This window comes from Metopolophium dirhodum, chromosome 1, assembly GCF_019925205.1.
Source record: "Metopolophium dirhodum isolate CAU chromosome 1, ASM1992520v1, whole genome shotgun sequence".
Classification (NCBI taxonomy): domain Eukaryota; kingdom Metazoa; phylum Arthropoda; class Insecta; order Hemiptera; family Aphididae; genus Metopolophium; species Metopolophium dirhodum.
In genome coordinates, this window is record NC_083560.1 from 124,462,775 (window position 1) to 124,486,144 (window position 23,370).

Below are 23,370 nucleotides of genomic sequence, written 5' to 3' on the forward strand. Positions count from 1 at the left end.
GACACCAAAAATGAATGTAACAATTGGATACATCATATTTTTATAATAATACCACATTTGAGCACCAATACATTTAGATGCACCGTATACATTATTTTCTATTTTATTTTTTAGAGTCTATTAGCGTTACCCAGGAGACACCACGGAGAGGTTGGCTCATAACCATTTCCCCAATTTTATTTTTTTTTAGAACTAATTTAAAAATATTTTTTTGTATTACATAATATTATATTAAATCATAAGTTTATTACAAAAATACTAAATCTACTAAATTCAAAAATTGTATTTGATTTTATTTACTGATATCTTATTATTTATTATAAAATTTTATTTTTTACTGATATAACCTGGACCCCAATGTCATAAATATTTCCTAAAATTACTGTCAAGTTTAAATTCATTATTTTTTTATTTAAATATGTTCATGTTATGTTACAGTTACGTTCAATTGGTACAACAAAAAATGTTGCGCTTGTCTTTGTTTATTCTAAATTCACTACATTCATAATTACCGTTTATAATGCACTTTTAACCATGACGGGTTTCAAAAACTTCAGTAATATTCAAATTCATGATTCTTACTGTTCAGTTAGGAAAAACGAATCAAACTGAGATACTGAGTCTGAGTGATTGAATGAATAAAGAAATCTGCTAATAATGATATATTATCTAATATTGTACATTTATTATGTTTACCCAAACGTTCTCTGAGAAGACTGATTTACCAGGTAAAATTATAAAATACCTTTTATTCTATGTTCAAATGTTGTGTCTATGTGTATCCAAACGACCATCACTCAAAATAATACGGTTAATAGGGTGGTATGGTCCATTGCCCCCCCCCCCCTTCTTGCCTACGCCACTGATCGGTTCTATCTATGCATAAGCTTTGTACATGGGTAATATTCTGTTTAACAGACTCATTTTATACTCTTAAAATTGAATAAGTAATTTTAATAAAATATAATGATAGTTTAATTAAAAATATAACTAAGAGTTTGATGAATAACTGTATCTACAAAATTATAAGTTTTATTAGATTTGATTTGTAGGAACAACAAACTAATCTTCTTCTACAACTAATGCATTACGCATAATTTCTCTCTTTGTGTTTTTGTCTGATGATAGATCTTTTCTGAAACCAGTGTCCTTGAAAAATATTATTACTTATAAATACAATACAATTTAGAACGAAAATTCAAAACAATTAAATTCATTTATTCATTAATAATGTATTAACATATAATTTCAGTTCACATTTATGATTTATGTAGTATGTACAAACAAAAAATACATTTTAATAAAATATAATTTAGTAATTATTTATTATTTGAAATAAATAATAGAAATGTTCATACAATTATAAAGATGGTAAAACAAGTACAAATTAATAATTTAAATTTTAACTTGGGAAAACACTTCAAATCTAAAAATAATAAATACTTAATATAAAAAATGTTTCTAGTATTTGTATACAAAACTTATCATCATAAATTGTATTGGTATTACATTTTTACTACATAATTACTTTTATAGAATAATAATCTAATTAATCCAAAGAAATTATTAGACTTATTTATCTCGATATACCAGATCGGTTAAAAATATTATTTTTAGTTGAAGTTTGATTATTAGGATACCCTGTTTGGTTTATACTGTATGGATATTATTTGATTGGTTTTTGAAGTTTGGATTACGTTGATGTCTGATATTTGGTAATTTAGTTGCATAACGAGGTGATGCCAGATACCTCTTATGGTGATAAAAAGTTTTATGTTGAAAACTTCTGAACTGATTTTGTATGGGTTCAACCTGTCCAGAAAAGTCAGATTTTTCAAACAATTTTGGAATTTTAAATTGAGAGTTTGAATGTGTTGGATTGTTTACGGTATCTGTAGTAATTGTTAATGTTGAATGTTTTCTTTTAGATATGGATGTTTTTGATTGCTCGGTACTGTTGAAATGTGTATGCATTCTAGAACCATGACTTTCATCAGAATGTATTACAACTTGTGGCTCTTTGAGTTGGATGTTTTTTGTAGAACCAGAAGACTCACTTGTTTTTTTATTTGTTTTATATTTTGCTATAAGCTCATCAGTATTTAGTAACTTAATAAGTGGTTTTGGTTTAATCAAACTTTTAGTTGGCAGTTGGTTGTTCTTAAATGATAACCAAAGAGCTTCACGTTCTTCAATGGTTAATTGTTCTTCCATGGACTCAACAAGCATCGAATCATGTTCTTTAAAATCACTAATTAATTCCAAATTGTATCTGATTAGTTGGTTAAGTACAGGATCATTTGTATTAGGAAGTAGTTTATTAAAATGTTTTGTCCAATCAAATGAAAATAAGTCGTTAGCTTGATCAAATGATACTTTTCGACTCATATGTTGTGAATCCACAACACTGCTAGCCATTCCTAATTTAGAAATTTGTCGATAATATGCTTTTGGTTCTACAGTTCCTTTAGCTAACAATCTGTTAACATAAACTGTTTTTTTCTGACCAAATCGTACACATCTATAAATGGCTTGTAAATCATTACTTGGATTCCACGATGTATTGAGTAACAATACTCTATTAGCACCAACCATATTATATCCAAGAACACCAGTACCCATGGATAAAAGAAAAACTTTAGCAGTATTTTCAGGGTTATTAAAAGCTTCACACATTTTATTTCTTATAGATAATGGTGTTTTACCATCCATTCTAAGATAATCTTCTCCTAAAATCCATTTTTTCTCTTGTAAAAAATATTCTAAGGCATCCAAAGATAATGTTGATTTTAAAAAACAAAGTACCTTTTCATTTCTTTTGGAACATTCGTGAATTGTATTTATAACATATGTGATTTTTTTGCTTTGTTTAGCTTCAAAAAATCTTGGATCTTCTCCATAACTATCAATCCATGATAAGTCCTTTGATAATTTTTCATCAACTGCAGTCCCTAATTCACGCTGTTTGCTATTTCTAAAATGTTTCAGTTTGTATAATGTTAATGGATGTAATGTTATTAATGTTAACACATGTAAGCATAAAAATACATTATAACCATCTTTAGATATATTATGCTTTATGCTATGTAAGAACTTCTCATATAATTCACATTGGAACTTGGTTAAATTAACCTCTATTGTGTATTCTATTTTGTTTGTAAATAAAGGTTTTAGATTTTTATCATCAATGCGATGGACAGTATTTTGTAAGAGTTTATGTAAAATGAATGTACGTTGTTTCATTATCTTAACATCTTCATCGTGTGAGTCTATAAATTGGCCAGCATTAATTGGTTTGATAAATGTTGTAACAAAATCTGTAAAATTTCCCAGTATGTTAGGTTTGACAAACTCTACCAATGTATGATATTCTTTAAGAGAATTTTGCATAGGAGTTCCTGTTAATACTATTCTTCTTTTTGTCCTGATTTGTGTTAAACTTTTTAATAGTTTAGACTGGACGTTTTTAATATAGTGCCCTTCATCCAGAATAACAACATCTGGCCCTGGATCAACTAAAGTATGATAGAATGCTTCTCGTAAATCACTTTGTTTACAATTAACCAAACTCTTAAAGTTCTCATAACTAAGAATAAGAATACCTCCTTTAGATTTCCATGTCGCTATGTTTGTTATATTATATAGTTTCTGAGTCTTAGGCAAATCATAAACTTTGACAACTCCATCTATGTCAACATCTTTTAACCATTTATATATTTCATCCATCCAATTATAAACCAATCCAGGTGGACATATGATTAAAAATGTTTTTATATTAATTTGGGTATGGCACAATATAGTGTACATTAGTGTTATAATTTGCAATGTTTTACCAATGCCCATTTGATGGGCTAAAACACATCCTGTCCCTTCAGTGGTATTTGTTCTTTCTACAGTTTCAAAAACTGTATTCCATAAAAAATAAATACCTTCCACCTGATGTATTTTTAAGACTTTAGCTAATTCTTCAGAAATTTTTACTATTGGTATTTTTTCAACAGTATCAAATTCTAACACTATATCCTGTGGCTTTAAATGTAATTCTTTAACTATACTTGACATTTGATTATTTCGATCAATCTGTCGTTTTCTTAAATCAAAGTCAGCTTTTCTTGCTTCATCTATAGTTTCATTAGATACCTTTGGCTTAACCTTCCTAATTGTTGGTACATGTATTTTATGTTGTGATTTAGATATTGGATTAATAATATCTTGACTTTGTCTAGATGGTGAAATTACATCATGGCTAGAACTATCATAGCTAGAACTATCATGGTCAAACATACTTTCAATGTCTGATCCTATTACATAACTTACCAAGTCTTCAGTTTTGATAGGTTTACTTTTTGTTAAATTTTGTTTCTTGCAGCCATTATTGTCATTGAATTCTTCATACTCATCATCTGATGACAGTACTATAGTGTATTGTTCATCAAATATGTTTGTAATGAGTTGGTCACTTATATTTTCAGTTTTTATTTTTTGATTTAAATAATTATTAATACATGATTGTGAACTTGAAACCATAGGGTCTTCTGATACTATAGGCACACTAGCACAACTAGATACCAGACTATCTGTAACTTCTTGAATATCAGTGTCAGTTGTCAGTGGTATAAAATTGCGTGCAAAATTTAAAAATGTAGATTCATTTACATCTAATTGATTTACAACATGAGATAAATTAATTGCAGTACTTTGGATTAAACCTTTAATTTTATTATTTAGATTAATATTTTCGAAAATATTTTTATGGTCAACATCAAGTTTTTGCAATTCTTCCAACTTGGAAAGTAGCATTTTTATAATATTAAAAACATCAGTTAATGTATGTTTATACTTGTTAGAATATAAAATATATTCAAATGTTTGGTTTAGCTCAGTATATTTTGTCATCAACTCAAGTATATTATTATTTGCTTCACTATTATTACCAACTTGTTTTTTAATTAATTCTGGTTTATTCTTTGACATACTTGTACAGTTCGTTTTTGGTGTTTTTGCTTTGTCTTTGATTGTGCTTCTGCCAGTTTTTGCCATATTTGAACTCAGGATCTACATTAAAAAAAAATTCTCTTATAATAATTACTTATCAGTGAATAAATTATAGGTATATACTAATTTTATTTAAATTGTTTAAACGTGTCTTTTTACTGAAAGAACTTTATGAATTAAAATTACTAATTAATCAACTCTAAATAAATAGCTTATTTAAAAAAAATAAACAAAATACTTTTAATATTAAATTGAGCACGCTATAATACCAAATGTATGTACAGCAGTTTATATTTAGTTTCACTAATGTTAAATGTAAATACTAGTCAATTGACCTATTATACAATTCAAAGGTAACTCAATTATCTATGTTAAAGGATTTTTCAATATTTTTACATACAAATTAGTTATGTTAGCAAAATATAAGAAAAAAATAGTAAAAATAACTTATGTATAATATATTTATTTAACCTTACTTTTCTTTGTGTATGGAAAATAAATTTTATTTAACATTAGCTGTTCTCTTAGAGATGTCACTGGCCTTTGATTGGATGTATTACAAGGAAATTTTATTCAAGTTGAAAAAAAATTGTCCTCCTCCATTAAATCCGACTTAGAAAACCGTGTATTTAAGATTAGAATAATTAACTCCATTGAGATACCCTCCCTACACTTGTCTGGAATTTTTAAGGTAGTAACATTGCACTTTTTCTATATTCAATTTTTTCCCACGATATCCCTAAATCGCATTTTATATCCATTGGTACATATTATAACCAATGATACAATAATAATAGTTTATAAGACCTATAATATTTGTCTTTAAATGTATTTAAATTTAACCCTTGGAAGATATAAATTAATAGAATTAAGTCTTCATTTATTACCTTCTCTTTATGCAAAAGGGTATGTCTTAATCTAACCAGTCAAATTAAACAATAACATAATATTTACCATTTCCTATATAGAATACCCAGTGTTGATTTTTGATCAAGTCTCTAACTTGGGTTTCTCACTTTAAATCTACACAAAAATCAGCTCATTCCAGACTTTACCAACTTGAGTTGTTGTTTTATCCAATCAAAATTATCAACTACCCTCAAACTCATCTACAAAACCACAATAATACCAGTATGGTGATATGGAATTCAAGTATTGGGTTCAGCTAAACTTTCAAATCTTAGAATGCTTCAAGTGTTTAGTCTATTTTTTTCGCTCCATGGTATGTAACAAATAATTATCTCCATAAGTATCTCAAAATACAAACACTTAATCAGCTAGCAATCAGCCACTATATCTCACTATGTCAAAATCCACTAATTAAACTTTTTTCCCAAGTTGACCTAGGGATATCCAGTAGTCTTACTCAATTGACCTGTCGGGTGGCATTACTGGGTGCATACCTACCTTTTATTCAGCTATTGTAAACTCTGTCACAAATATTACTTATTGTTGATAAACTTGTATAGATTGTAATTTATTTTAAATTCAAAATAAAAAATGTAATAATGTAATAATAACTTAATATGAAATAACAATGTATTGTGTATCTCAAAATTTGATATTTTGAATTTAAAAACACCAAAAGTAAGCACCAGATAAATATAAATTAACATCATTACCAATATTAATATTTTATAGTAAAAATAGTATGTACCTAAATATTTTATAGTACAAATATGAGGTACCTAAGTATATTAAATTATTAAAGTATCATACCTAAATAAAAAAAATCATATATCAATTTTCATAAAATTATATTATGTCATATAGGTGTGTTACATTATTTTTTATAATTTATTACAAAGAGGTATAAATTGCAAATAATTAATAATAAGTAAAATTAGAAGTAATAATATCAACTTGTATTCACATAATGAACTTAATTATATTAAATATATTTAAAGATTTTAGACTGTAATATTGAATATAATACGAAACTTTTAAACCATGATTTTAGATTCTGAGCGGACCGAGGAATCTATTGGTTTTACAATGGTGTTTATTATTATTTTTTTTTTATCATGTATACAAAATTTCTACCAGAAGGCGTGCTTTGATTTCATCATATAGTATTTTATTTTTTTCGATTTTCTCAATAGTTATTTAATCCCACGGGAAAAACCATCGATAAATTACAAAAAACCGTTAAAAATGGGATTTTAATTTCTAACGCTTTGATTATTACCATAGAAACAAATAAAAATAACGATTTTGTTTATTTTGTTGTAATTTATAATATTAACTCAACATACAGGCCTATAATAAAATATCCAGACTGACAAACCATCTCCTCTTAGAATCGTTTTTTGTATACAATGATATGATATCATTGAATTCAAATTTGTATACGATTCATTTTACAGTGACTCATTTGTAACCTAATGTACAGCAGAGCGACATCCAATTACCCGCTTTTTTTAATATTAATTTCTTTCTTATCATGTTTTGGTGCTTTTAGACTACAAAAATAAATATTTTTTGCGATGGTAACAACAAACAAACTAATAACATATAAACTCCTACTGATGAAGTATATTGTCTAATACTCAAAAAAACAAACATTTTATATGAAATATAAATAATTAAAAGTACTTACACATTAATTTATATTTTATATTTTACAATATTTTATACCTAGAAATAAATATAAACTAATGTAAAATATAAAAACAAAAAAAATGTTAGAATGGTAAGCCCCATTGTCAGACATGGTTTTTAGGTAGGTAAGGTATTTTGAAGTTTGAAGATTTATAAAATTGTGACAACTTATACATTATACCACTGTGGCACTGTAAACACAACATTGTGATGTTGCTTAAATGCTTCATACTGCCTATGCATACATTTGCCAATCACCACAATCCATATATCCATGTCAAACAGAAAACAAATTGTAAAACCAATCAGCTTAGTTTAAAATCTAAAATTTATATAGGAAATAAGATAGATGAAGCTAAGCAAAAAATGATTCAATTAAAAACCAATTTTACTTTGTCATTAAATAAAATTAGGGATACAAATTATATTTTTTTAAATGGATTGCAGTTATTAAATATTGTAGCAATTATCATTATTACTATATTAGTATTTGCATCATATTTTGCTCAAAATTTAAATAAATTATACTAATAGGCATAACTTAGGTATTGTAGAATATATTACATTTCTACCTAATTTTAACATTGCATTATTTAGGTAAATCAAAATGGAAATAATAGTTTTTTCTAACATGATTTAAATATATTACTAATACCTATGATATTACATACCAATTATCCAACATAGTAATGAGCGGTGGAACCTTGGAAATATCAATGTTTGCGATACGATCAGCAAATTTAACTGAAAAGACTTCAACAAGTGACACAGTTTCCTAGCGTTTAAGTAAATCTTTGTCCAAAGTAGTACTTTTTCTTATAATACTACCAAGCCACTTGACGACTCCTTTTGTACAGTGGCACAGTTGATTTTCCGGAGCGTTGTTGATAATATTTTGGACATGATTTAATTACTACTTGTGTAATAAGCGACCATGGGCGATGGGTTACGAACCATTTTACAAATACACGCAAGACAAAATAATTTTTTACGGAATTTAATTATACGGAATTGAGGAATATTATAAATTATAATCAGTTACAAATTACAAATTACAATACAACGCGCAGCTCGGTTGTACCTAACCTAAATTCATTCCTTCATGGTGACCACTGACCAGGCGAGTATATTATGACCACTATGGTCAAAATTGAGTAAATTACCTGCCTGAACATTGAAGCGCAAGTACTGTAAAAATTACAGGTTAACCATTTACATAAAATAAAATGTGTGGCCTGGCGCGACGCTAGACAAAAGCGACTAACAGTTGTAAATATCGCAACTTAAAACGTCCGTAAACAGCTCAAAATGAGTCAAAATATCTTCAAAATGTTATGGTGTAAAGAAAATGAGAATATGAACATTCAATCAAATTTCCATGTATTTACAGTTATTCGTTTTTGAATAACAACAAAATAAGAAAATCTCTACATGAGAAATCGAGTGAATATCCAATGTTGAAAAATTTGAACTTCAAACGTTCATAACAATTTAATTTGGATTTCTGGTAGATTTTTTATTATATAAAATTAGGCAAACTTATGAGGAATCTTGTATTATATTTTTAAATCTTAGATTATAAAAGTAAAATTGTTGAGAATTTCTAACACAAAATAATTTGCACATTTTCGTGAATTTTACGTATTTTATCAATATCTAAACTTTAAATGCTTATAAAATAAAATCGTGACAGTGTATTTTTAATATTTTTCAACTAATATTGTAACAATATATCAGGAGCCTTGTATTAAAATTTCAAGTTTATTTACCCAACGAATACAATTTTATTGACATTTATAGAAAAAAAAACTAAAAAAATTGGAAACTGAAAAAGTCCATTAATAGTGCAAAACAAATCAAAATATTTTGAAAATTTGATCGTATATAGAAAATGCTAATATAAATAACCAGTACAAATTTCATGTTTCTGCGGTCATTTGTTTTAAAGTTACACCAAAAACCAAAATCGATTTTATCGAGGTTAGTATAAATTCTATTCGGGTCGATAGGACTAATGCCACACCGTCATTCATAACACAATGATCATTGAACATATTGCGCCATCGGACTTATAAACAATTTGACGCACGCCATATTTATTATTAATAATAAATATTATATTATTATTAATAAGCCTCTGTGTGAAACGCGCCATTTACGCATGACGCACGTGTGAGTATAATCGTCCCGTTGCTTACGCAGTCTACAGAGTACATTTTAGTACAGACTACGGCATTAGATTTAATATCTATATGCCAATGAATATAATAATATTCTATACCAGTCAGTGGTCTACACGACTACCACAACTACACTCTACATTTTATCACAGTATAAAGAGTAATAACTAATATTAATCTTTATACTGTGACTTTATTACTGTGTGGACTGTGACCTAAGTACGTGTCGATAGTATGTCGTACTCGCACGTCAGTACGTCACGCTTGTAACTTCTCGAATGCTCTTGATTTTGAACCGATATGCATCGACACCATCAAATTTTTACATTGAACTTTATTGTTTTGTACGTTAGCATGATATAAAACCCGGTCTAGTAATATTAAAAATAATTATCGGTTCCAGGTTTATCGGTATTCATGGACATTATAATATTAAATATACTTTAATACCTTAATAATAGGTACCTTAATACCTTTATAATTATATTATAATTACCTACATTGCAGTTCGTATCACCCGACTACCACCGCCTATGCTACACGTCGTCGTACAACTGCTGCAGCTGTGGTATCGCTCGCCGGACGACATTACTGTTTCTTATCAACCGAAACGTATTCCGAGATTTAACACGACGATAAGAACGATTTCGGTTTTCAAACGCTACATTACGTTTTATTTTTTAATTTATTCATCATCCTTTTGCGGTGGCAAACGGTGTTTTATTCCTATTGTTTCAACAGTTCGTTTCCGCAATCTGCTCTCTGTCGACAACTGCTATGCGGTTCCTGGATTCGTTCGTACAACCTTGCCAGCTGACCAGATCAAAAAATCGGGACGTCGGACGACGTCGGCGCCTGGAATTCTGCTGAAACCGTTTGTCGTTTTCGCCTGCTGTCCGGCTTCCGACATCAGAAATTACGAAACACTATGCGCTTCGACCGCGTTCGCTTCGATATTAGACGCTCATGTCTGTTAATCGTCATCAGTGTTTTAATGTGAGTCCAAATAAATACTAATAAATTGTATCGTCGTGCCACACTGAACAACACAATGTTCATCAATAACTTTTCTGTTGATGCGTGTGTCGTGAGAGTTAGATTTTATAAAGGCAGAATAGTCAAAACTCAGTAGGAAGTTGGACTAGAGACTTATTATGTATTTATATATATACGTCACACCCATTTAGCGTAAGCCGAACTTAGGTTCATGTACCTAATAGACAAAAGTTTAATCCATTTCATGAATTAGCAACCATAATTTTACATCTTGTTTAATATATTAAATCTACCTATTATCATATCGATAACTTTTTGTAAAATCTAAATAACTACATCATATTATCTTATCATACAAGTTTTTTTAAATATATTAATATTATATTATTATGGGTGCGTTCGACATGAGCGCTTATTTACTTTTAGTGCTTACGCTTATCGTATACACTTTGAACCGTTCATTTAGACATGAGCGCTCACAGGCAGGCCTCTAATATTATATTGTTGGACTATTATTATTTAAATGAATAGCATTATGGCAATGACTGTTACCTACATTAAACAGAAGCATTTTAACATGTTAAATGTTCTGATTCACATTGTTCACACTTCTCTGTCGCTGGTTTCGTAATGTTGGATTTTGACCAGCTAACATAGGTACTTAATTTGACGGTTACACTATGTCTTGTTTTGATGTGAAAATCCTTAATAATTTTACTACAGGATATTGTAATAATTATAAAATGTAGTACTAGGTACTGTAATACAATTATTATAATAGCATATCAATTATCGTGAAAAAATAAATTTGCACCACATATCTACCTAGTTCAATAAAATTATAGGTATACCTATAAAAAAAAATCTTTTATAATAAGATAAGATCATGTTATTATTTAGATTTCATGAATATTTATCCATTTGATGTAATAAATTAAAAATATTAAATAGGTAGGTTACAAGTGTAAATAAGTGGTTCCATTTCATGAAAAATACTATTTCACTGAATGCCATAGATAACCTCAGTGGTCTTATTATTCTTATTAATTACTTCATTATGATAATTGTAAAAAAATTGTAAACTATTACCTATTTTCCTACTAATGTTTTTAGCAATAATATACCCTTGTGAATAGCATATGAATAGATAATTGTCTATGAGTCTCAATTTTTTAAACTTAAATTACTAACCAAACATAATATACTTACATCAAAAGTTTGTGAAATAAATATTTTTTTAATCATACAATAATAGGTACTATCTTCAGAAAAAATTATAATTTTAAAACTCAAAGTTAAAATAGATGAAGATAATATTTATCTATACTTACTGTAATTAATACATTATTAATGTAAGTATGCAATTAAATTGCATACTTACTATAAAAAAATATTGTAAAAAAAACCTTATGTTGTAGGTATTGTATAATCATTGAAAAATGTATAACAATAAACTAATATAATAAATCATATAAACATAGTTTGCTTATTACTTGTGGGCTAAACCAGGATATATAATTTTTAACTAATGTGAAAGACAAATAATAAGTTACAAACATATTTTGTTTCAAATAAATGATTTAGAAAATAATAGGTTCCTACTATTAATTCTAATATAATTGTATGTTGTCTGCTCACACAATATCACCGTGATGAAATTATCCATGGTTACACCAAAGTCTCATCATTCGTGATTTGTGAAGATAAGAAAATAACCAAATTAAAATTAAATTGAAAAATCTCAGGAGATCCTAAAAATTGCAATCGTTTTTAAAAAAATTATACGTAAAATATAATTTTAATGTCCGATATTGATATAGTATTGTATATTATTAATTACTATAGTAACAAAAATGGAACACTCACTAAATTATACAATATCCTTATTTTTTCTTTCATTACTTTTAGAAAATTCAGGGGCATTTGGTTGCCCTAAAGTTTTAGTGGTGCGTCATAGTACCAGGTTTCATTAGTAATCCATTTCTATTTTTACAAAATGTACAGAAAATGTGAAAAAAATAATATCTTGCTGACATATTCCTATACCCTTTCCGAAATAAGAATGGTAGTCACCGGCCGACTTGTGCACAATGATGTGGCATTACTACTCAGATATTCAACTCGTTGGAGGTGATAAACGGGTGCTGTCTGGCTATACTTCCCTATAAGAACTGGTGGTACCAACTTGTTTGAGATAGGGTATTGTTATTTCTATCATGCAAATAAATAATAAATCAAAAAATATAACTACATTAATTTATGAAAAATCGACTTATTATTAAATTTTAACTAATTAAATTTTTTTAAATATTTTCAGGCCAACCATAATTGCTGAAAATGGAAATATTTCTGAAAGTGACTATAATTCATTGGGCTATGATAATACTTCAACCATATTTATACACAAAGTAAGAAATTTCAAATATGTTTAGTTTATTTATCAAAAGACTACATTTTAATTTATTGCTTTATTAGTTTAGACAAGAATTAGCTTAACCAAATTCATATTTATTAAAATAAAATAAAATATGTATATTTTTGTTTAGAATACTGACAAAAATGCTGCTCAAAAGACATTCAATTATAAGTATAGGTGGAAAAGTATTTTAAATGTTTTGGATACATGTAATAAAGATATTATATTTACTGAAATACAACCAAATCTTGACACTGATAAAAGGTGATTACATTTTTAATTATTTTTATTTTTATTTTGTTAAAACTGTTATATAATTTTTTACAGAATAGTTTCCGAAATAGAAGATAATCTAATGACAAATAATTTTAACTCAAGTTCAGAATTTATAACCAAAGATAATTTGGCCGAAGATTATATTACCATTAAAACTCATATGATAGATGATGATGAATTCAAAGAAAGTAAATTTCAGTCTGTTGATGTAAGTACATCAGTCCGCAATGCTACCATAAATGAAGATATTCCGTCTTTTAGAGAGTGGACTAAAAAACAATTAGAAGAAGCTGAAAAACAACCTGGTATGAAAAAATAAATAATTTGTATGGCATCTATCGAACTTAATCATCATTATTAATTATTATTTACAGCTACTAACGAAACTAAATATAACCACAATAAGAAAATATTAAAAAAAAATTATGCATCACCCGAATGTGGTGCCAAAGTCGTGTCTACAAATCCTGAAGCAAAATATCCACACTTATTATTAACAAAACCTTCTGATGAATATTTATTAAATTTATGTAAAAGTACTACTTGGTTTGTTGTTGAATTATGTGAAGCAATTCAAGTGAAAAAAGTATGTAAAAATGATTGTGTCCACAAATTATAATATCATTATTATCATTGTGTCTTGTATAAATTATAATATTATTTTATCTTTAAGATTGAAATAGCAAACTTTGAACTGTTTTCGTCTACGCCAAAAGAGTTTTCAGTGTATGTTGCTTCTCGACTGAATGCACGAGTGTGGACGCCAATTGCTAATTTAGTGGCAGAAGATGTGCGAATATTGCAAGGTTTTATTTTAAATACAACAGATGAAAATGAATTTAACAAATACATTAAAGTTGAGATAAATTCACACTACGGAAAAGAACATTATTGTCCAATATCAGTATTCAATGCATATGGATTATCAGAAATTGAAGTATAATAATTAGAAGTTTTTAAAAATGTAATAAATAATACATTTGTAATTTTAATTTTAGGTGTTAGAAAGATCAGATGAAAATGGATTGGAAATTAACATTGCAGAAAACGAAGATAATGATGATTTTGATGCGTTGAATGAGGAAATCCAAAATAACCGAAATAAATCAATGGATAGTAAAAATACATTGCTCGACAGTGCCCGTGTTGCAGTGATGTCAATTGTTAAAATAGCTGCAGATGTTTTAGATATTAGGCAAAAAAATACCAACCATTTTTCTAATTATACATTAAATGATAACATTGATAATATAACAGCAGAAGTTCAGTTATCAAAATGTATTACTCCGGGATACATTATGGTCTGCCACAGTTGTAATGACACATTTTATAAACAGTAAGTTTTACATTTTCAATTTTATTTATGAGAGTTTAAATCATTTTATTTTTTAATAGGATGTTTGACACTATTAGTTGCGAAGCAGATCATTTAACCGAGATGTATAAAAATAGGTACATCCACAATACAATAATGAATAGTGATGCGTGTGTAGAATATGGATTAGATTTTTTAACAATAAAAAAAAAATCTCAACGGAAAATCTCTTTGATCAGTGATCGAAGAAAAAATTTTATCCTTTCACTTTTCCCACGTGTTAGAATAGCTGCTCTGTGTAATACTTTGGCAATTGTGCACAAAAAGATTGTATTAAATAAGGCAAAACGTGTTTACATTAGTGACAACTTGATAATAAATCTACAAGCATCGATTCCAGATGAAAATGAATCAACTTCTAACAATAGTACTACAAAACCTCAGCAATCAAAAAATGATACATCCTATTCTGATACAACTGATGATAATAAATCGTCAGTGTATTTGTCTAGTTATATTGAACCTATAATTTCTCAAATATTACCAACCAAAACATTTTTAAGTTCAGATGAAGATCCAGGATCATCAAACAAATATTATGTTAAAGAATCTGCGACAGTTATTAATGAAAATGCAACATTATCTTCATCTTCAAATACAGAGTTGAATTCAACAAATGAAGTTCCTATTCCAAGTTCCACTCAATGTATATTTTATCTGCTTTTAATATAATTCTCACCTAATTATTTCATAATTTTTCAGTTGAAACTAGTTATATTGTGGAAAAACCCATAGATTCTGAACTCCAGAATAATATTGAAACAAACATTACAAATGAGGGAACAATAGTTGAACCACCCTCAGACACATTTGATAGTTTTTTCAAAGATTTTGAAGTTGAAGAACAGGATAATGACAAATGTAACCCTACAGCAGCAGAGTCATTAGTACATCATACTGTACAACCTTCAGTTCAATCACAAAACACCAAGCAATCTTTATTCATTCGCCTAGCAAATCGTATTAAAGTAATATATAATATAATCAATTTAATAAGCATTTATAGTTAATAATATAGTTAATTCATAAATAGTTTAAAAACTAAAACTAAATAAAATATTTATGAATCAAAATTATTTAAATGTTCTTTTTTGTTTATAGGATTTAGAACGAAATATGTCTCTCAGTGGTGAATATTTACAAGAGCTTAGTACTCGTTATAAGAAACAAGTTGATGATATGCAACGTACTATTTTGGAGTTAACTGAAGAAAACAGAATGAAAAGGGAACAGGATTTAAAGATTTATGGTGAAATAAAATTTCTTAGTGATCAAGTGGCTTCACTTCAAAATTCGCTCCACTGTCTAAAAACTGAAACAGAAAATTTAAATTTGGTGATTAATTATATTTATTTTAATCTCAATTTTAGTTTATTATACTATTCAATATTTGTTGTTGTATGTTTATAATTGCGACAAATTCTTATGTTAAAATGTATTTTTGTTTGCAGTTTTCAGTTATTGTTCCTGAAAGCAATCCCCTCAAAATTGGAATAATTTGTTTATTAATATCAACATATATACTTCTCAGAATAACAGGTATTATAGGAAAGAAAAATCAAGAATTAGAATGGAAGAATTCTAATACAGGATTGGGCGCACGTAGGCAGTCTACTAATGATATTTCATCAAATATTAAAGAGAAACATCGACGTCCTAGTGAAGAAGCGTTATTTTCATCTGGTAAGAACATATTTACTGTTGTGACTTAAATATTATAAATTATAATAGTATAATAATTTATAATGAACATGAGTTTCAAACCCTATTTTTTTTAATGCATTTTTAAAGAGAAAAATTATTTTAAGATTGTAAATTGGAAACTTTGTTACTTTACGTATTTTATTTAACTTATGTAGTTAGGTAAATGAAAGACGATAGTGAAGTCAGAATTTGGCAGTCAAACTTGGTTTCAAAGTTATGGCCTAATGAAGTTTGTTATTTTTAGATTTTTACGCATTCACACGTCATTCTAGTTTACCGCTTATAACCAGAGGCGGATTTACCCATAGGCCAACTAGGCACGTGCCTAGGGCGCAAAATTTTTTGGGGTGCAATTTTTTAGTTAATTCTTACTTTTTAGTTTTTCATAATTTCATAATTATATTTACCTAAATTTATATTTTATATAAATTTTTTTTTATCTACAACTTGCATGAAACTGGAGAATAGCTCACATAGTCATGTTGCAGTAACGTTTTAATTTATAAGCTATAATAACCTTGCTGTTTAAGTTTAATCTTGTGACTGGTGCGCACCGTGCCGCCACCGCCTATAACTGGGATGGCAAATAGGATTTAGTCAAAGTACCAATTTATGACACACTTAAAAAAAATTTCAGCCGTGCCACTAATTAATTTTGTTAACATTGAGATTTTTACCATATATAAATGAAAAATTAATGACAATAATGTAAAAAAAATTATTAAAAAAATCAATTTTTATTGATTGTTAGAAACATTTTACTTCATATTGCTTCAAAGACTTTTTATGTCTGGTTAATATGCCGTTGCTTGCAAGGTTTATAATTATGTATAGAAACATGGAAGTCTCTCGGGTGCCATCGAAAATTTCTCCCGTGCCACTTATTTGCCATACCTGGCCTATAACAAATATTGATTTTTACTAATGTGGATGCGACTTAAGGGGACGTTATACGGACATATTTTGTTATCTACGTCTTACAAGTGCGTAACTAACAAATTTCAAGCTCAGGAGATCACGTTTAGCTCTGTTAATTTAAAAAATTAGAATGTATTGACCTCTTATAAAACTTAAAGGTAAGATTTTTATCTAGGGCATCTCCTAGGTTTTTTATTATATTTTAATTTTACAGCAAGTTATGAGTATTTTAAGATGTACAAACAATTTACAATTTTAAAATACTTATTTTATAAGTCAATTCATTCTAATTTTTAAAAAACGGATCTAAACTTGATCTGCTGAGTGTAAAATTTGCCATTTTATGTATTTGTAAAATCGAGATAAAATATATCCGTGTACGTCCTCTTAAGATATAATACCTATTTTGCAATTGTTTTTGGATAGGCAACAGGTCTGGTCCTAAGGACCTCTCGTTGGATGGTTTTTTTTATTCAGACTTATTACACAAATATCAATAAATAAAAAAATAAATATTTTTAAAATTTTTTCAGTTTTGTTGGTACAATATAAAAGTAAGTACATAGTGGCCAAAATCTAATTCCTCCATAAAATAAAGAGTAAAAACCGTTTTATAAAAAAAAAAAAAATTATGAATGGTGTGGTAAAATTGCGTTTGTGCAAAATAACAAAATAGCAAAATTGAAAACTTCAAAACTAAGTCTGACCACCAAATTCTACCTTGATCCCCTTTTTCAGTATACTTGTCTACATAAGTTTAAAAAAAAATTTCAAATAAAGAGTGTCTGTTAAAGTAACAAAATACTGTAAAATCTCTATTTTATGTGTGTAGTTGTGTAGAGTATAATATTATTTAGTGAGTAGTAATATTTTATACATTACTTTGGTTAGAAGATTTATTTTAATATTTAGATTTACATATTTATTTTAACAGTAAACCCAAAATAAACAAAATCATTAAAATTTCAAGAAGGAAATTAGTCATTAAATATGACTTAATTCTCTGAAATTGTTATTCAATATTATCATTTATTCTTAAAAATAATTAACAATTTTCAAATTTGTAAAATTTTTATTTATTTTGTAAAATATGCCTAATCTAATTAAAAAATGTCCTTTTATGTTAAAAATTTGAAGACATTCTTATTATAGCAATTAGAATATCTCATTTTTTTTTAACGATTACTCTTAAAGAAATGTTTTTTGGTATTTTAATTTTTATATAAAAACTACATTAATTTTATTATGACAAAACAAATATTAACTAAACTGTAAATTTTTTATATTTTCATTAGGAACCACTCATCAAGATTTATTAATTCGAAACAACAACGGAGAAAATATAAAAATTGAAAAAAAACGTAAAAAAAAGAGAAAAGAGCTTATTTTGAAATCAAAGTCAAATGCAATTAACCTAGAAGCAGGTGGTATTGATAGTAACATCAAACTAAAATCTATCTCTAGCCTTTCCCAATCAAATCGAAGAGCTTCCTCATCTGATCTTACTACATGCAATGGTTCAACACATGATTTCATAAAAACGGCACTGTCAGTTAGAAATAAACGAAGTTCAGGACCGTTACAACATACCTTAAGTGTCCTTGATTCCAATATAAACAAAAATGTAACTGAAACAAAGTCTAAAAGTATTAAAACTTTTTTCAAAAAAATATTTTAAATCCTTAAATTAACCTATAATTTAAATTTTGTTGATTATATTTGTTAACTATTTTTATGTTTTGTCCTTTGGTATTGTGGAACTGATGTTATCTATTTGTCAATATATTGTACCTATATTTTTATTTTTTTTGTCTATATAATTTATGGCTTTATGCAATATATGGTTCATTACAAACACATTTTTATCAATGACTGACAAAATCACATAGTTTGATCAACTTCATGTTTATTTAATTAAAAATGTAAGGTATTTCACAATAAAAGCACAAATATAAAGTAATATAATCCATATTTATGCATATTAATTAATATTATTGTATTTTATCTATTTTTATACACTGTATTAAAATGTTATAAAGTATTACATATAGGTACTTAAGTTTATTAGGAAATTGATAATAATTATGTATTTTTATAGAATGTATGCAATAACAATGTTATGTATGAACAATCTTAGTAGCAATACACAATTTAATGTATTGAATGAGAATATTCTAATTTAGTTATAAACTAATTGAATTTCAGTCATCATAGCCATTTTAATTAATATATTCTAAATAAAATTGATTGATTTATTGTGAATTTCCTCTGTACATTATAATAATCTTGTACACATGTTTTTATGATAGATTTTAATTAAAATCGCTGAGTATAGATGTGTAAACTTGCATAATTTTATTTAAATATGGAATACTGTTTTTTTTTTATCAGTTTGAGTTATTACACAAGAAATTATTATACCAACTCAAACGGTAAATTTAAGAAAGTTGCTATACAATATTTTTACACTTGTACTAGATATGAATTATGAATGCATTGAATGGCATTTTTATAATATCAACCTTTTTAGAGGCTAGTGCCAAATTTTGTAATCTAAGTTTTACAACAATGTTACTGTAAAGTAATATAATGTTTAGGGTTACTTCTGCATTTTATCTCGGTATGATCTTGGTTTTAAAATAATATTCATTAAAATTTTTTTAACATCGGGTGTATATTTTGTTAGTTTTAAATATTATAATGTAACACTAGAGCATTAGCTTCATCCATAAATGTATCATTCTCTGCTCAAATTCATTGTGGAAAATAAACAAAATATTATATCGGGAAGTAAGCTCCTAACTTTCAACATTATATAATCAGTAACTATATTATTTAGAAATTATTTTTACTATTTTTTTTTTTTAAATGTAAATTGAAATAAAAATGTTTTGGGTTGCCGTTAAAACTACTTGAGATTTATTTTTATGGTTTTTATTCACTGACTAGTAACTTGTATAAATTCATTGATTTAGTAGGTATAAATGCATTGATTTAGTAGGTATAAGTTAATAATAAATAAAAAGAATATTAATACCTAATCAATAATATAACATATAATATCATGCACGATTTTGTTTAAAATTTGTTCCACCTACCATATTAGTTTATTACTATAATATAGTAATAAAATTATTTTTTTGGCATAAATTAGTTAAACACACCATGAGTAATTAAGAATAAAAAAAATTAAGCTAACCTAACCTACTCATGTAAGATATATTGTAAATAAAATATAAAACAATAGTAAAAATTACTTTAAATTAACAAAATAAAATTCAAAAAGCACTCAAATTTTTGTCTGAGGTTCAGTAATACACATGATCATGATCTCACTGTTTCAATATTTCCATTTCTATTTAAAATAAATCAATAATAAACAAAATTATTTTATTCCAACTAAAAAGATTTATATTTTCATTACAACTTTGATAATGCATATCTAACTGGATTTTCATCATCTTCATCTAAAATAAAACAGATATTTAATGCATACATACCTAATGTTTTTAACCATTAATACATTTTCAATTTACCACAAAAAATATGTTTTTGGCATGATTTAAAACGTTTGTTAATATTTACGTATCAATATTAAATATTTAAATAAAATTTACGACTGCAGATGTATGAGTTATATTAGATATATTAGATATATTATAAGGACTCTATGACCTAAACAGGCCTTATTTTTTTATATCAATTAGCTATATTAGCTATATTAGCTTATTAGGTCTTAATATAATATTAAGCCTATCTAATCTACCAACTAAAAATATATCTATCTACAAAATTATTTTACCAAGAAAAGTAACAGAAACGTTTGTACTATTTTAATATAATTCTATAAATGCCAATAACATTTTATTCGTTGAGTCAAAAAGCACGAAAATTTAATACAAGGTTCCTTATAATTTGTAATAATAAAAGTTGAGGAATAAAAAAGATCCATATGGAAGGTTTTTTTTTATAAGCATTTCAATTTCAAATATTGAACATTTATCAAACTAAAAATTTACAAATTATTTAGTATTGTAAAATGAGGTTACTTTGATAATTTTTTACTGTTTTATGACAATTTTACTTTTTATTTTATGGATAACTCCTGTGGTTATGTGGTATTAACGGTAAAACTCTCAAAATTAAATCTTAGTTGCAACTAGTTGTGCTCAATTTTTCTAAGTTTTAAATTTTAAATTTCTGATATTATCTTCAGAAATATCAATCTTTTTAATATGCTATCAAAGTTACACAATGTCGTGATACCTATATTTCTTAATGTGATTTCAAAGTAACCCCATTTTATGAAAAAAAAATTATATCATCATGATACTCTTGTGAATAAAAATATACCCAAGTGTATCAAAGTAGCCAGACGAAATCAAAGTAACCCAGGTTATGCCCATTCTACGGAAAGTTAAAAGTATAAATTATAATTTCCAACTTTTATTACTAGTTATTTTTTACAGACATTATGTAAGTTCAAATTAGAACAAAATTAGATATACCTAATATATACCCTATATTAAAACCAAGAATATCTATTACCTATAGTAAAGTATTTTCGTTTTCAGTGAAAAATATTATTCGAGGGTAAATGAAAATGTTAGAGTATACCTATTATTCTATTATAGGTATACATACAATTACAATTTCAAATGTAATTGTTATACTATCTACTTTTGTACTAATGCTTAAAAGTAAAATAAATTACTTTAATCACAATAATATCATCAAATACACACTCATATACAATTATTTTATATAATTTAATTCAAATTTAACACCATCCATTACAATGTTACACTGTACACTAGAGTTTCATAATTTTTGTTATTGGCATTCTCTTAAATTATATATGTAATTTAATAGTTTTACCGATTCATTTGGTTAAATTAATAAATAAAACTACCTACTTATACTATTTTATAGATAGATAGTAGCTACTACTTAGGTATAGTGAATAATAATTAAAAAACACATATATAAGCACCAAACAAAGTTTAAACCTACCTAACTGTAGGAAAATCTACATATTTAGTTTATAATTCTTAATAAAATAACTAATAAACTAATAAATTGTGTTGTAAAGATATTTTATAAATTATTATTTAACTACCTATATACTCCACTTAGGTAACTCATTCTAAAATTCATAATATTTTATTTAATCACAATATGTAGTACTGTATTGTGGTTAGGAGTCAAATAGATGCCTATTATAAAAAATTAAAATTAGTACATCTAGCAGCAATTATAACTATGCTAAATAACTAGTATTTGATTATAATAGGAAAAAATAATAAAATAGGTACATTTCAAAGTTTAAAATATTTATTTGGTTAAAATTAAAACAGTCTTATGTTTTATCACTCTTTTTAGTCTTAAGATTTTCTCAAATTTAATAGTTAACAATTAAATTATTTAAGTTTCATACTTAACAAAATTTAATAATATTAACAATATAGAACTTAATAAACTAAAAACAATTACATGATTTAATTTGCATAACAAAATTTAAAAATAATTGAGAACTCAATAAACTAAAAAAAACATAGAACCTTGTTATAACAATAAATATTAAATAAGTAGGTAGTTGGTACATGTAAAAAAATCTTAATATGTTAAATTAAAAATATAAACCACATTGGTGTGCTGGTTAAATTTTTTGGCAGGAGTTACATATAAATAAAATTGATTCCCCTGATCCAGTTGGATCACTCAATATATCATATAAACCTTCTTCTTTTAAATACTGTTTAATACCTTCAAACCATTTTTTTATATCCTGTTCACTAATACAGGCACTTGCAGCTGTCACATGTTCACTTGTCCTGACAGATATATTTGGATGACGCTTCATGAAAGATTTTTACCATTCAATATAATAGCTATAAAAAGAATAATAA

The 23,370-nt window shown here is 26.6% G+C and overlaps 2 protein-coding genes across 2 annotated transcripts; one reads left to right on the forward strand and one right to left on the reverse strand.

Moving 5' to 3' along the window:
- Positions 1-1,283: 1,283 nt before the first annotated feature.
- LOC132935387 (transcriptional regulator ATRX homolog) lies at positions 1,284-8,606 on the reverse strand. Its single transcript, XM_061001930.1, is given in 3 exon segments — positions 1,284-1,665; positions 1,668-5,055; positions 8,268-8,606. Coding segments are annotated over 2 exon segments (3,462 nt in total). The 5' UTR covers positions 5,041-5,055; positions 8,268-8,606; the 3' UTR covers positions 1,284-1,576.
- A 1,731-nt stretch (positions 8,607-10,337) lies between these two features.
- Positions 10,338-19,263, forward strand: LOC132935729 (uncharacterized). The gene is made up of 12 exons (XM_061002344.1): positions 10,338-10,772; positions 13,090-13,180; positions 13,319-13,452; positions 13,516-13,769; positions 13,839-14,050; positions 14,138-14,401; positions 14,463-14,800; positions 14,860-15,485; positions 15,542-15,807; positions 15,941-16,174; positions 16,291-16,522; positions 18,757-19,263. Exons 1-12 carry the CDS (start codon positions 10,705-10,707, stop codon positions 19,137-19,139), a joined length of 3,102 nt encoding a protein of 1,033 aa, XP_060858327.1. The 5' UTR covers positions 10,338-10,704; the 3' UTR covers positions 19,140-19,263.
- Positions 19,264-23,370: the final 4,107 nt, after the last annotated feature.

Bases quoted from the DNA above. Each gene is read 5' to 3' on its own strand.
- LOC132935729 (XM_061002344.1), top strand. From the start codon at position 10,705: ATGCGCTTCGACCGCGTTCGCTTCGATATTAGACGCTCATGTCTGTTA. The intron at 10,773-13,089 runs GTGAGTCCAAAT...AAATATTTTCAG, and splicing joins ATCGTCATCAGTGTTTTAAT to GCCAACCATAATTGCTGAAA. The intron at 15,486-15,541 runs GTATATTTTATC...ATAATTTTTCAG, and splicing joins TATTCCAAGTTCCACTCAAT to TTGAAACTAGTTATATTGTG.